This window comes from Phodopus roborovskii, unplaced genomic scaffold (assembly GCF_943737965.1).
Source record: "Phodopus roborovskii unplaced genomic scaffold, PHOROB, whole genome shotgun sequence".
Lineage (NCBI taxonomy): Eukaryota > Metazoa > Chordata > Mammalia > Rodentia > Cricetidae > Phodopus > Phodopus roborovskii.
This window is the reverse complement of record NW_026126418.1, coordinates 38,681,736-38,696,603: the sequence shown is the minus strand read 5'-3', so window position 1 is coordinate 38,696,603 and position 14,868 is coordinate 38,681,736. Positions and strand designations below refer to the sequence as shown.

At 37.3% G+C, this 14,868-nt stretch overlaps 1 protein-coding gene across 5 annotated transcripts in view; it reads left to right on the top strand.

Moving 5' to 3' along the window:
* Scn2a (sodium voltage-gated channel alpha subunit 2) overlaps positions 1 to 14,868 on the top strand; it is a 130,513-nt gene that overhangs the window by 58,025 nt on the left and 57,620 nt on the right. For all 5 annotated transcript variants that reach the window (XM_051184553.1, XM_051184549.1, XM_051184550.1 and 2 more), the window contains 5 exons: positions 467 to 739; positions 4,176 to 4,239; positions 5,699 to 5,840; positions 5,983 to 6,189; positions 7,460 to 7,747. In XM_051184553.1, the coding sequence (XP_051040510.1) occupies positions 467 to 739; positions 4,176 to 4,239; positions 5,699 to 5,840; positions 5,983 to 6,189; positions 7,460 to 7,747 (974 nt within the window). The remainder of the gene's footprint in view (positions 1 to 466; positions 740 to 4,175; positions 4,240 to 5,698; positions 5,841 to 5,982; positions 6,190 to 7,459; positions 7,748 to 14,868) is intronic.

Genomic DNA, 14,868 nt, shown 5'->3' with positions numbered 1-14,868 from the left:
TTCCTTATTTTGGCCCATTCTCAACTTTTCAACATTCAGACAAATCTATACCCTTGTAATTCAGTGACTTCAATACTTCTCACTACTCCTCTACTCATGTAGATTTTTCTAAAAATCCAATACGGGGTTAGAGAGTAAGACATCTGCAAATAAAAGCGAACAATTTACCTACGGTTGATCGTCAAGCATGAATAACACAGTCATATATTTTGCTGTAAGGAGTGTGTGAAAACACATTTGGTTCATCTCCATTTGGTTTTCTAAAGAACATGTAAGTTTGGCTTTCATTCATTTCCACCAGCTAGCAGGCTTTTCATGACATTTTTATTCAGTCACAAACATTAAACTAATATTGTTGGCATTCTGCATGAGATTTATATTTTTCAGGACAAGCTCACGATGTTTTTGTTTGTAAATTCCCTGTAGAATTGTCAGTGATAATCCCTCCCTTTGGTTTCACTTGTAGGCCTGAAGACCATCGTGGGGGCCCTGATCCAGTCGGTGAAGAAGCTGTCTGATGTCATGATCCTCACTGTGTTCTGTCTCAGTGTCTTTGCACTAATCGGACTGCAGCTGTTCATGGGCAACCTGAGGAATAAATGTTTGCAGTGGCCCCCAGATAATTCTACCTTTGAAATAAATATCACTTCCTTCTTTAATAACTCATTGGACTGGAATGGTACTGCCTTCAATAGAACGATGAACATGTTTAACTGGGATGAATATATTGAAGATAAAAGTAAGATATACTCTTGTAGCCATTAAACTGTTTGGCTCTTAAGAGATTAAAAATTGTATGTGGTAGAAAGTATCTACAGTTTGTTATAAGCCAAATGTCCTAGGATAACTTACTGTAACATCATACATGTATTAAGAAGACCAAATTTTGTCATTCCCTTTTCCTAATCTAATGCGTGACCATTTCAAAATGTGTAATTTATTCCTAAAGCAGAGTTGAAAGTGGTCCCACATCCTGCTGTATGTAATCAAAAGGTTTTATCATGTAGCTTTTGGGCAGGAGTTTTTCAAACATCTTAATATGACATGAGTTAGATTCTTGCAGTACATTATGCTGCAGTGTGTCATTAGGAAGACAGGAAGAGGGGCTGGAACAATAGCTTAGTAAATAAAGTATTTGCCTACCATGCAGGAAACCCACAGTTCAATCCCTAGCCCAGCATAAGCTGAACATGGTAGTACACACCTCTAAAGCCAGCATTAAAAAGGTAGATGTCAGGTCAGAAGTTCAAGGTTTTTCTCAGGCACATAATGAATGCAAACTAGTCTGGAACACATGGATGAAATGACCTGAATCTTTTCAGTTGCCTCAGTCCATATGATCTGTTTAGATAGAGAAAACATTTTCCAGGGTGAAAAACAAGCTTGTGTACTGATAAGAAAGGAAAGCAACCATGATTTAGTCACTCAGCATAGTTGAATATTGATTCCTTTGCATGAGTCTTGGTCTTGGAGTTGTTTGTCTTTGTTGTTTGATTTTATTTGCGGCATGGATATTAGAATAGGCTAATGTTACATTACAAGTTATCGTTTTCTCTTATTGAAGCTAGTACCTCTGTCACTTGGTGACCTAAGCTCCTTCTCCATGTCCTACTTGATAAGCCACACTCCACTCTCTCCTGATCACCTGATTTCCATGGCGTTGTTTACTCTGTGATATCCTACATGGTGGGTGAATATGGTTTTTTATTTTTTAGAAGAATATGGGATTTTATCACAGATCACTTGATACTATACTTATAAAGTTTACAATCTTATGAAGGTTTTACTTAAAAAGATTCATTGGGGGAAAAAATGAGAAATTTTAACAACCCCAACATGAGGTTTTCTACTTACTAATAATAGAATAGATGATGAAGAGCTTTGCCCATAAATCTTTTTTTCTGCTTCTGGACTGCTACAGATGGGTTTCTATTTATAGTGCTTCAGTGGGAGGGGTTGATTGTAGCTCAGAATGCAGAGACATATTGTTCTCCTAAGAGGCTACCACTTTGTAGATCCCCACAGCCATGCTCAACACCCTCAACTGCAGAGAATACAGTGTCTCACCATAGAGGAAAACAGAAATCAGTATTTTACTGTTCTTTTGATTTATTCCTTTATTAATAATGTAGAGAATTTTAAAATACATTTTCTAGCATCAGTGGCACATTATATATTTCCCACTGTGTGGAATATGTGTTCATGTTTGTACCCCTTATTTTACCAGGTGGTAACATTTGGAGGATTCCATGTGGATTCTTTATTAGCAATTGTCTTTTGTCATGACAAGCTTACTTTCCAGCATGTTTTCCATCTTACTGCTTGTTAAGGATCCTCAATTGGTGTCACCAATAACTTTTGCACATTTTTGTTTTCTATTTTTGTGTTCATAAAACGCTTTTTATTTTTACAATTTTTTTGATTTATTTTACAGTTTTGTTTTACATGTCAGTCCCAGTTCCCTCTCCCTCCTCTGCTCCCCTATTACCTACTGACTCTTCTCTATCTCATCCCCCTTTCTACTCCCCAGGGAGGGTGAGGCCTTCAATGGGAGATCTTCAAAGTCTGTCACATCATTTGGAACAGGTCCTAGTCCCTACTTTTTGTGTCTAGGCTGAGAGAATATCCCTCTATGTGGAATGGACTCCCAAAATCCAATCCATTTGTACAATAAGGATAAATACTGATCCACTACCAGAGGCCGCATAGACTGCCTAGTACTCCTAACTGACATCCATGTTCAGGGGGTCTGGGTCAGTCCTATGCTGGTTTCCCAGCTATCAGACTCAGGTCCATGAGCCCCCCCCCCCCTTGTTCAGGTCAGTTGTGCCTGTGGGTTTCTCCAGCCTGGTCTTGACCCTTTTCCTCATCACTCCTCCCTCTCTGCAACTGGATTCCAGGAGTTCGACTCAGTGTTTAGCTGTGCTTCTTAATAAGAGATAAAAATAAATATTTAAATATTTTACCTGCACAGTAGCCACATACTGTTTTGGTAGTGTGTTAGTAGACTTGCCTTAAATTTTATAACAACTAGACTTTTATAATTTGATGTAAAGATCTAAAAGTATTTTGTAAATTATGACCTAGATTTTCCTACATAATCTATTCATGTATTCTTTGAAGACAGGGATTTAAGTGTTCTTAAATAGCAACACAGTAAATCTTAAGGTTATATGTGAGTGTGTTTGTGTATATGTGATAGTGTGTTTGTGTATGTGTGTGAATGTGTTTGTGTAAGTGTGTGAGTGTGTTTATGTCTGTGTGTGTTTATGTGTTGTGTGAGTGTGTTTGTGTGTGTTTCTGTACGGTATGAGTGTTTTTGTGTGCAAGTGAGTGTGTATGGGTTTGTGTTTATGTATGTGGGTGTGAGACTGTGTGTAATATGTATGAGTGTGTTTGTGTATGCATTGTGTATGTGTATGTGTATGTGTGTGTGGGTGGGTGGGTGGGTGGAGTGGTGTGTGTGTTTGTACATGTGTGTATGTGCTTGTGCATGTGTGTATAGTTCCTGGGAACATTTTTACAAATTTTAAAATTATATATGTGTTCATTAAAAATGAGTTTAAACAGCTTACATTTTCCAAGCTATAATATTATTTTGTTCATTTCAAAGAGAAATCGGGGGGGGGAACCCCAAAAATCAAATACAAATGATAAACTAGGCATTTTAAGGAGAGAACAAGCAACTATGCTCACTTCTCATAAAAAAAAAAAAAACTACACGACACTTGGCAGGAAAAATGTCTGCATCTACATCGAGTCTAGGGAAAAAGAACTTTGAGTAAAATTTCCTTTGCATGAATCGCTGAGAAGAAACAGGCATTTCTTTGCTCTCAGCTTGTGCCAAGAAAACTGCCCCAATGCCACAGCTTTCTCTTGAAGTGTCCCCTAAGCAGCTTGAGTTTATGTTTGTAATAATTCTGAACTGTAAATGCTATTATTATTATTGCTTCTGGAAATATTTCTTTCTATAGTAATTTTTCCAAATAGCATTTAATCATGTAGTTGTTTGATACTTAGTTTCTATGGAAAAATATTCTCATTTAGCCATGACTTTCAGTTATTTTAGCTCTTTTTTTATTACAACTAAAGACATTTATAAGCTTCCTCATCTGAACACAAGGATTAAGTACTGACAAGCCTTTTAATGAGTCTATGTCTTGTTCTTTAAATAGGTCACTTTTATTTTTTGGAAGGGCAAAATGATGCTCTGCTCTGTGGAAACAGCTCTGATGCAGGGTAAGTTATGCCTCTTATTGATGCTCAGTAGACCTCAATAATCTGTCATCCTCTACAAACATTATCCCTACACACTCCACATTCAAAGCCCTACATAAATTCTTCATGCTGACTCACAGAATATCCAGGGTGAGTGTGGATTCTCACCTCCTTTACACACTCAGAAGTAGCAAGTATTTTCCCATGCTAGGGAACATATAATCTTCCAAATTAACACAATGGAAAATAGTCAGAGCAAATGCATTAGAATTCATAATCACATACTAGTCTGTAATCATTTATTTAAGCTAATCTGATCTCCATGGCTCAGTACATAAAATCCCTGAAGATCATGTCACTATCTAAGAATATGGTGACTACAAGCCTACCATATTTTAGCAAAGCGCATGAAATAGACTGGAATGTCAGCACAGATTCAAATTCTGACTCTACCGTATTTTGCCATTTCTTCTGGTTTTTATGTTTTTTTCCAATACCACTTATAGTAGGTATCATAATTCCATGGATGCATGGCTCCGATATAGAATTTTTACTTATGCTTAACATCATGGAAATGGTTGTAATTGTAAAGCATTACACATAAAAAAAAACTGGGCAAATTCAGAGAAATAGTTACCTTTTTCTACTTGACTAACATTACAAAACATAGGCAAAAATCCCATGTGTTTTTTTTTTTTGATAATATTGCAGACATTTACAAATGATACATTTACCAAAGTTCTCATTGACAACATGATGAAAAATCTGCAGACACCTATCTGTGATAGGTAAGGCAAGCATTTTAACTCCCCAACTGCACAGTACTAAATACTTTCCACACAGTATCTTATTGAATATTTGCATGTTTGTTTTTTGAGGCAGGTTCTTTTATTAGTCCATGCTGACCTGTGAAATCCCTGATGGCTAACAAGGTAGGGAAATTATCCCAAGTTTGCTCAGCTCAGAAATGTCAGTCATAATACTGAAGGCAGTAAGCTGACTGTATGAGATGCCCACGACACAGTATCATTCTCTCCTTTCAGGATGCCCACACAATTGTATCTTCTCCTCTATAATCTAACACACACGCGCACACACACACACACACACACACACACACACACACACACACACTATATATCTAAAAACATCTTCAGCGAAAATCAGTTACATCTTTATGGATTTATTTATCTGATCATGTCCACCATCCCAAAATAAGTTCTTAAATATATGACTATCTTATATAGATCTGTAATAAACATACCATTATAATGAGGAATTAGAGAAATCCACAAAGTAGACTTGGTAAATTCTATTACTACATAGGAAAGCACACCTAGTGCTGGGTAGACACTATGTAAGGCCAAAGATACAGTTTCCCTAGAGCTTGTACAAAATAATTCACATCAACTAAAATGGAAACAAACACAAGAAGATTCACAGATACTGAGTTCCTCTTTCCTCTCTAATGTAATTTCAGCCAGTGTCCTGAAGGATACATCTGTGTGAAGGCTGGAAGAAACCCCAACTACGGCTACACAAGCTTTGACACATTTAGTTGGGCCTTCTTGTCATTATTTCGTCTCATGACTCAAGATTTCTGGGAAAACCTTTATCAGCTGGTGAGAACTGATGTAATGACTCTCCTAGGAAGCAAGGGATATTGTGGCCCAGGGAACTGCCAAGGAAACTTTCATTACTTAAGAGAGGGAGCTTGTAACAGTCGATGTAATGTTTATGAACATCCTCCTTCCTTTTTTACAGACCCTACGTGCTGCTGGGAAAACATACATGATATTTTTTGTGCTCGTGATTTTCTTGGGCTCATTCTACCTAATAAACTTGATCCTGGCTGTGGTGGCCATGGCCTATGAGGAGCAGAATCAGGCCACCTTGGAAGAGGCTGAACAGAAAGAGGCAGAGTTTCAGCAGATGTTGGAGCAGTTGAAGAAACAGCAAGAGGAAGCCCAGGTAGAGTTGACCATCTTAGAGAAGGTTGTGTTTATCTCCATTCTCTGACCTGCAGGTTGCTGTTGACATTGGAGAGACAAAGATGTGTGTGTGTGTGTGTGTGTGTGTGTGTGTGTGTGTGTGTGTGTGTGTGGTGTTAGGGGCCTGTTTGGTGTTAAGCAGAATGTTACTTGATTTGGTGATTATGATATACATACATTAAGGGCATCAAAATGCAGGCAGTTACAATGGCTTTGTTGCTATTTTCCTCCTTGTGACACCTTGAAGAAACTATCAGCACTCTCGTCCGCTGAATCTTATAAAGTGGCAGATGAATGTGTTGTCAAGGGAAATGTTTCCTTAGTACTCCAGTAAACAGGGATTCAGTTAGAATGGGTTCTTCAATGCAGCAACACTAGAAGTGAGGAACGTCAGAGAATGCCAGTCACACTGCAATGACTTCACAAGTTCTGGAAACACAAAGCCCATCTAATACAAAATCACTAACATTCTCAGCTTCGTACACTGAAAACTCTTAAAAGTAGAAGCAATGAGTCTTCAAAATAAGGTCAGTATTTTTCAAAATATATTTGCTTGACTTAATGGCATTCACTAATCCAATTGCCCAATTTTATCTTTTATTGCCTGCTGGATGTAGGTCCCTTATGTTACTATCATTCAAAGTATTATAAAGACCAAAAATAAAGTAGGCTGAGATAGTAGCAACTACACCGAACACTATATTTTTAAGCCATGTGGTTATCATTTACAAGTCCATACTGACATTCTGGGATTCCCAATTATATAATCTGTGACATGCTTGCACGTTTCCTAATTAAAAAATTAAAATAAAAGATTGAAGGTTTAATCAATAAATATTTGACTGAGACTGGCTTTAATTCTATAGCTCAGTTTGATAACCATTATTGAATGTGATGAAAGGCAAATACCTCTGAGGTATAAATAGGAAAATTTAATTCTTAAATTCCTCCTTAAACATTATTTAGATTGCATGGAAAATGTTATTAGATGTTATTATGTTTGTTATGTTCACATTGGTAGATAATTGGAATGCCATATGAGGTCAGAATTAAAAGAGTTTAATCATTTAAATGTGTCTACTTCCATGTTGATTTTTATACTTTGATTTGTGAAAATTTTTTCCAAAGGATAGAACAGAATTAGAGAACTGGATTTTAAGGTCACATTCACGGTAATCTAGATAAACGAAGCGATAAATGGGTAAAGTTAAAGTTTGTGTATAACCTTTGTTCACTTTTTACACTTCTAGGCAGCAGCCGCAGCTGCCTCTGCAGAATCCAGAGACTTCAGCGGAGCAGGCGGGATAGGCGTGTTCTCGGAGAGTTCTTCAGTAGCATCAAAGTTGAGTTCCAAGAGTGAAAAGGAGCTGAAGAACAGAAGAAAGAAAAAGAAACAGAAAGAACAGGCTGGAGAGGAAGAAAAGGATGACGCGGTGCGGAAATCTGCCTCTGAGGACAGTATACGGAAGAAAGGCTTCCGTTTTTCACTAGAAGGAAGTAGGCTGACCTATGAGAAGAGATTTTCCTCTCCACACCAGGTACAAAAAAGGAAGGAAGGAAGGAAGGAAGGAAGGAAGGAAGGAAGGAAGGAAGGAAGGAAGGAAGGAAGGAAGGAAGGAAGGAAGGAAGGAAGGAAGGAAGGAAGTAGATTGCATTTTCATAACAACTTAACAGGATTTCTTTTAAAGTCTATGCCAGGATTTGTTGGAGTCTAAGCTTCCTTCTCCTTAAACTTTGCGATGCTTTCACCATGGTCACGAGCATCAAGGGTCGAGTTGCTATCTCAGATATACCACGAGTTCTATAAGTTTTTTGGAAGCACGGGAAGGCATGTTCATGCCGTACTGAACTTGAGAAGATTTTGAGACTTGAGAGTCTCTGGGCAGTGTTCCACATAGGGAATGATCACAGATGGTCCCCCATTCCTTCTTAGCTACTGTGCCTGGACCCAGTGAGCTGTAGGTTTTCTGAGTGGTTGGTGCCCAGAAGTGGACGAGGGACCCTTCTGGGCCATCTGTGCAGTGTTCCCATGCATCTGAATGCTCTCATGAAGGGTGATTTATTCATTGTTTCAAAGCGGGCTGAAGCAAAATCTTTTCTAAACTGTAGCCAAAAGTCTCAGGTAGACAGACGCTGAGAAAGATGCTTGGTACTAACTAGCTGTGATGTTTGATTGTACTTGGCTTTCTGTTAGAGAATGCACTGACTTACATATTACAAGAGTGTTTTCTGCATGCCTTTGGGTTATGAGTTTAACGAAGCTGTCGGAATTTCACAATTTATGTCCTTGGCCTTTTAAAATTACCAAGAGAATTCCAAGAAATACACCGTTCCTTGGAGGGCAATTTCACTATGACTGAAACTACAATATTCATGTAGTACCAAGGACAACATTATTTGTATTGGTACCTACAACAGGAATTCTTAAGCACCTCATTACAAACCTAGGTAACTACTAATTTAGTTATGGCAAATTTTCAGACAGGAAGAGGGGAGGCTGTGTGTGTTGTTTAATGCCCATTTTATGCACATGTTATTTATTTAATTTGAAATTTATTTTATTAGCTCCTTAATTGCACAAATATAAAACTTATAGAAGTTTTCACATATGTGTAACGCAATCCTTAACCATATTTATCCCCCTGTTCCAGTTATCCTCTCTGCCTTTTGAATCACCCCCTTCTCTCCCTGGTCTCTTTTCCTTCCAAATCAAACCCATCCCATTCTACTTTCATATGTAGTTTTCATAAATATTTCACACACATATTTTTATGATTATATATATATATATATATATATATATATATAGAGAGAGAGAGAGAGAGAGTCTGACTCATTTCTGCTAAGATGATATGTTATTTGTGACTAATTATTATGTTCCATTCTTTATCTGTTAGTGATGAACACCTAGGCTGATTTCATAGCTTTAAAATTATGTTAGTACTGTTGTAAAAATGGATACACAGCCATCTGTATGATATATTGATTTAACTCCTTTGAGTATATACCCAGGTGTAGTATAAGTGAATTATATGTTAGCTTTATATTTAATTTTTTGAGGAGCCTCTTTACCAATTTCCATAGTACCGGAACTTACATAAGTCCACACCCACATTATATAAGGTTCAATGTCTATGCCAGCACTTGTAATTTTTATTTTCATATGATGGTGTCTTATGACTTTTTTAATGAATAATTTTAACTGAGATGAGATAGAATCTCAATGGCACTTTGACTCATATTTCCCTGATGGCTGATGATATGGAACATTTTTTTTTTCATATATCCATTGGCTAGTTATACTTCTTAGTTTGAGAACTAGCTGTTCAGTTTCTTTGTCCTTTTATTGACTTGCTTGTTTGTTCTTCTGGTATATAACATACTTCTTAGTTTGAGAACTAGCTGTTCAGTTTCTTTATCCTTTTATTGACTTGCTTGTTTGTTCTCCTAATATTTAATAATTTTTGAGTTCTTGATATGCTCAATATCACATTTTTATCCCTTTTCTCATCAATCTCCCATTCTGTAATCATATCTTTTCTATGGTAAAATATTTTCTGCAGTGCCAAAGCTGTTTAATTTGTTGCAATCCCATGTATCAATCCTGGCTTTTATTTCTTGAGCTGTTGGTGTGTTTTTCAGAAGATAGTTTCCAGTGTCCATAACCTGAAGCATTTCTTTCTAGTTTTCTTTGGTAATTTTTGAATTTCCAGACTTACTTTAAGATCTTTGGTTTATTTTTAGAAAATATGAAAGGAGCTTATGTGTTACAAAATGTTATCAGAGAAGCATCTATTCACTGGAAAGATTAATGAGAGATGAAAATTTGCACTTAAGTGCAGAGAGTTAAATAACAAGTCTCATGACTGACTCAATTTAATCACCTTGATCACTTCATGAGGACCATAAGATCTTCAGCTATCATTGTTGCTTTTGGTTGCTAGTGATAATGTCTAACATTCCCTAGGTTGGCCTCTCACTTGGTGTGTAGCTGAGGATCTTAAATTCTTGATCTAAATGCCTCTGCCTCCCAACTGCTGAGATTATAGGCATGTTTCACCATGAGTGGATACAAACAGTGTATCTTCTTGATATGGTTTTCCCTTTATTACTATACAATAACTCCCTTTTATGTCTTCCAGATAATTTTAGCTTCAGATCTGCTTCATCAGATATGAGTACAGCTGTGCATACTTGCTTTCATGGTCCATTCAATTGCTTTCAATTCACTCAATTGAGATTATCTTTTTGCATCTTTCCACTTTGCTTCTGTTTATGTCTTTACTAGTGACTTGAGTTCCATGTGGCTAGCAAATAGATGAATCTTGGTTTTTATTCCATTTACCCAGTATACATGTTCATTTATGGTAATTACTTAAAGATAAGTGTTCATTTCTACCTGACTCATTTTGCTAGTTTACCAAGGTTTGATGACTAGATGAATTTTTTTTATTTTGATTCCTTCCTAATCCTCATTTTTTAATGTGGTCATGATTGTATGTGCCTTTATTTCTCTTCCATGTGGAGTGATGCTTTAAGTATCTGCTTCATATCTGGCTTAATGGACATGAATTGCTATAGTTTATGCATGGCATGGAGGTCCTTTCTCTCATTCCATTTTAAGACAATTTTGCTGGATGCTATCAGCTTGTTTGGCAACTATTTTGTTGCAGAGTTGGATATATTTCAGTCCTTGTTCTCCTGGCCTTAGAATTTCCTCAGCAAAGTCTTCTGCTCTGAATGCTTCAACTTTGAAAGGGTCTTAGCACTTCCCTCCCACAGCTCCCCAGGCTCTTTCTTCACTTTGTTTTGTCAGCATTTTGAGCATACTACGTTCTGAAGATGTTGCTTCCTGCTCATGCCTACTTGGTGTGTGCTCTGTTCACTCCCTGGCCTTCATTCCACTGTTGACTGGCCATGCTTTCCACTGTTGGTTTTGTTGTTGTTTGATTCATGGAGCTTTTTTATTTCTACAACTACTGTTTAATCTCTATCTCTTCATCAAAGACTAAATTTTATGTTTAGGTCTTGGGTGGATTGTGCTCCCTCTAGTCCTCTTTGTGGTCTCATTGATCTTTTTTTTTTTAAATGTTTAGCATTTAAAACTGTCTTTGACTTTGTTATTGAGGACTTAATAAATTTTGGAGAGAACTGAGAATTCAGCTGAGTTGCTAGAGTACTTGTATAGCATGCATGAAGCTCTGGGTTCAATATCCAGCTGTGCATATATTGTGGTGGCAGGCTTGTGGTCATAGAACTTGGAAGGTGCAGACAAGAGGACCAGAAGTTCTAGGTTGTCTCCAGTTACAACGGGTGTTCTGGGTCTGCCTAGGCTACATGAGAGCCTGTGACCAAAGCAAAACAATTTAACAGCAATAAAATGTGGAGAAGTCATGTTGTTTGCTTGACTGCTCATAGTTCTTATCTTTCTACCTTTCGACTCATGCATCAGTGGGGATGGACATTCTTGTGGTTTTAATTTGGGGACTTTTTGTGATTCTTTTGGGGACTACATTCCCAATAATGTTTCAACAGAAGCAAACAAATGACATGATGAGAAGAAATCAGGAGTAGAAATACTAATCATAGAAATGAAAATAAATATTCTACCTGACACAGACACACACAAACACACACACACACACACACACACACACACAAAGTGATGTAAACAACATAGCATTAAAGTATGATGTTAAAAAGATTAAAAGTGAAATTAATAACAATAAAAATGAAGTTCGAGTGAGGAAAGGGAAAAAGAATGAAGCAAGATTTTAGAAATGAAGCGAGAGAATGAATCTATGGCTCTACCAACTCTAGAGTTTGTGTACCTAAGTCCTGCAAATTTCCAAACCTAGACATGTCCCTCAAGGGCTTTGTAAAGTAGAAAAAGCAAGCACAGGTCTTCCATAGAAGTTCTGCAGGAGAGTGGAGAACCCTGGGAGCCAGGTTCTCTGCCTACCCACCTCAGTACTTTAAGTATCTGTTCAGCCCTAAACCATCCTCACTTAGGAATAATCTCCAGAAATCAAGTCACCTTCTGAACCTTGGCTCAGAGTGTTTTGACACACAACAGCCAATCCTACACAGCATGGGACAGCTTCAGAAGAAGATGTATCCAGCTCTAGCCCTCTGAAGTATGAGGAATAACAAAATAGCTTTCTTCTATAGTGCTAGCCTGTCCTGCAGGAAGTCAGGGCCAGCCAAGCCCTGTATTAGATTTGGGGGTTTCAGACACTGTAGCTTTCTCTTGGAGTTATAACTGTCATCCTGCTCTTAAAGGAGCTGCCAGCATGCTCCAGACTTACCCTGTGGATGACTTCTATCACAGGTGTTTGTTTTACCCCCCTCCCCTTAGTCAGTGCTAACAACTGGATTGCAGAGTATTGCTTTCACATTCATCTTGGCTCTGCTGAGTTAAAGATCACCTAATGACATGCTTATTAGACTAAGATAGAATTCAAACTTAGTCTGACACTGAAACCCATGGACTTTCTGCCTTTTCAGGCAGCCTTAAAAGCATCTTTTTGAACTGATGATGAAATGTATAATTTGATTCCACTTAAAATACATACATTTTTTTCCTTTTTCTTCCTATCTTATCATAAAGCCTTTCACATAACCTAATATTTAACATATGAACATTTTGGAAGATCAGCTGATCTATTCCAAAGCCAAACAATATTGTGAATTCATATAAACCGTGGTAAATTCAAATTGAATAGAATTTGCTTGTTACTGAAGAAAAGTACCTTGCCATCAACCTTATGGTTCCATCTATATAAATATCAATTGATAAACACTTGTCAAGACATGATTATTTTGAAAAAAAAATTTTTTTAATGAAAAGGATGAAAGAAGGGAATGGAGGGAGAGAGTTAAGACAAGATCAAAAGCAAGAAGGGAAAATTATATTTTTGTCTGCTTCTGAACTTAAATTTGTATAAATTATAAAATAATTTTTGCCTAAAGTTTGCCTAAATTTGAAACTTCATATCCACTGGTACTGCAGACATTTTCTTCAGTTTGCTTCATTCCAAATCTGAGAGGACTAATTCTAGTCTGTGCATTATGCCTGAGAATGCTGATGCTATCCCTGCTCTTTTTGTAGTTTCTCACAGATACAACATTTCCTATGGAGTATCTGTACACCTCTCCTCGTATCTGTTTCCCAGCTGGTTGGACATTGTAAGAGATAACTGCCATAGATGGCTTGCCATTTTTCATTCATTTTCATATTTGTTTCTTAAGCAATCTGTGTAAATACAATGAACTGCTTTCAAAATATTTGCCTGATTAAAAAACATTGGCAAGAAGTTGCAAAGAAGATGGAGAGGTGTTTACCACTCTAAAGGCATTGGGACCTGGGAGAATGGTGCCAATGAAATACGGCAGACTAAAGACTCATGCAATAACCAATTTAATTTAGAGCGTCAGACAATGTGTACTCTGAGGGTTAAAAGGAGTCACATGAGTAAAGTATCCAATCACAAAGCTAAGCTGCATGTTGTGGAGAAGCCATATTTGGCAAAAACATATTTTTTTCCATAAAGGCAAGTAAAAAAATAACAATAGCCAATTTTAGTGAATAATCTGAAGTGAACTCACTCATATCTGTTATACCTAGGAAGGGCCCAAAAACCATAATCTGGTAACAATTGCATGTTTTTGGAGAAACAGAGGTCACAAGATTCTTGTCTTTCTTTCTTGAAGTTTTCCCACAAGCATTCAGAATTCTCCTCATAAGACTCCATTGTTGGACCATGCTCTGACAGAGAGGGAACAAGATGAGAGGGGGTACTGGAAAGTGAGGGAAAACAAGAGCAAGGCAAATGGACAGAGAGAAATATATATATATATATATATATATATATATATATATAGAGAGAGAGAGAGAGAGAGAGAGAGAGAGGGAGAGAGAGAGAGCACCCGGATATTATACTAGCCCCACTTTGAAAGAAGTAATACTGAAAGTGTCAAGGTACGGTGGAAGGAGCCTCTTGAGTTTTGTGAGATTTAAAGGTCAAGGATCGCAAACTATTGAGAAACTGTGCTGTACAATGACATAACACAAGTTTACATTGATAACCACTTCTGCTTTCATACTGAAAAAATACATAATATAAGCTTTTTCTGCAAGATTATAATTTTCACCGAAGAGTAGGTGGAAATGTGAAATATTTCTTAGACATCTCTGACTTGTAAGTGTGGGAGAGTGAAGAAGGGGAGAAAGTCAAGAGTGCAGTCTCTATCAAGTTTCAAGGGAATCTGGGTATTTCCTTTTGAAACTTTTCTAAGAATCAGGTCACCTCTTCATGCCAGGAGTTGCATTTTTGAAGATTCACTAGTGGGAGGATTTGTCTCCTTGGCTATCTTTCATTTACATGGTATCATTTTATTTCTGTAAGTTTATGAAACCATTGGAAGCATGTCTGTAGTAGAAGCAATGGTTCAAAGAGAGGCATGGGATTGTTCCATTGAGAAACTATCTTCTTCTAATTTCTGGGAAAGAAAGATAACTTTATGATTGGGGTTGGGTTGTTGGGATTGTTTGCTGACTCTAAGAGCTACAGTGGGCATCTTGCCACACACAAGGAAGCAACCTGAACTGACATGGAGAAAGGTATGATTTGGTTATTTGTAATATAGCTAGGGTTAT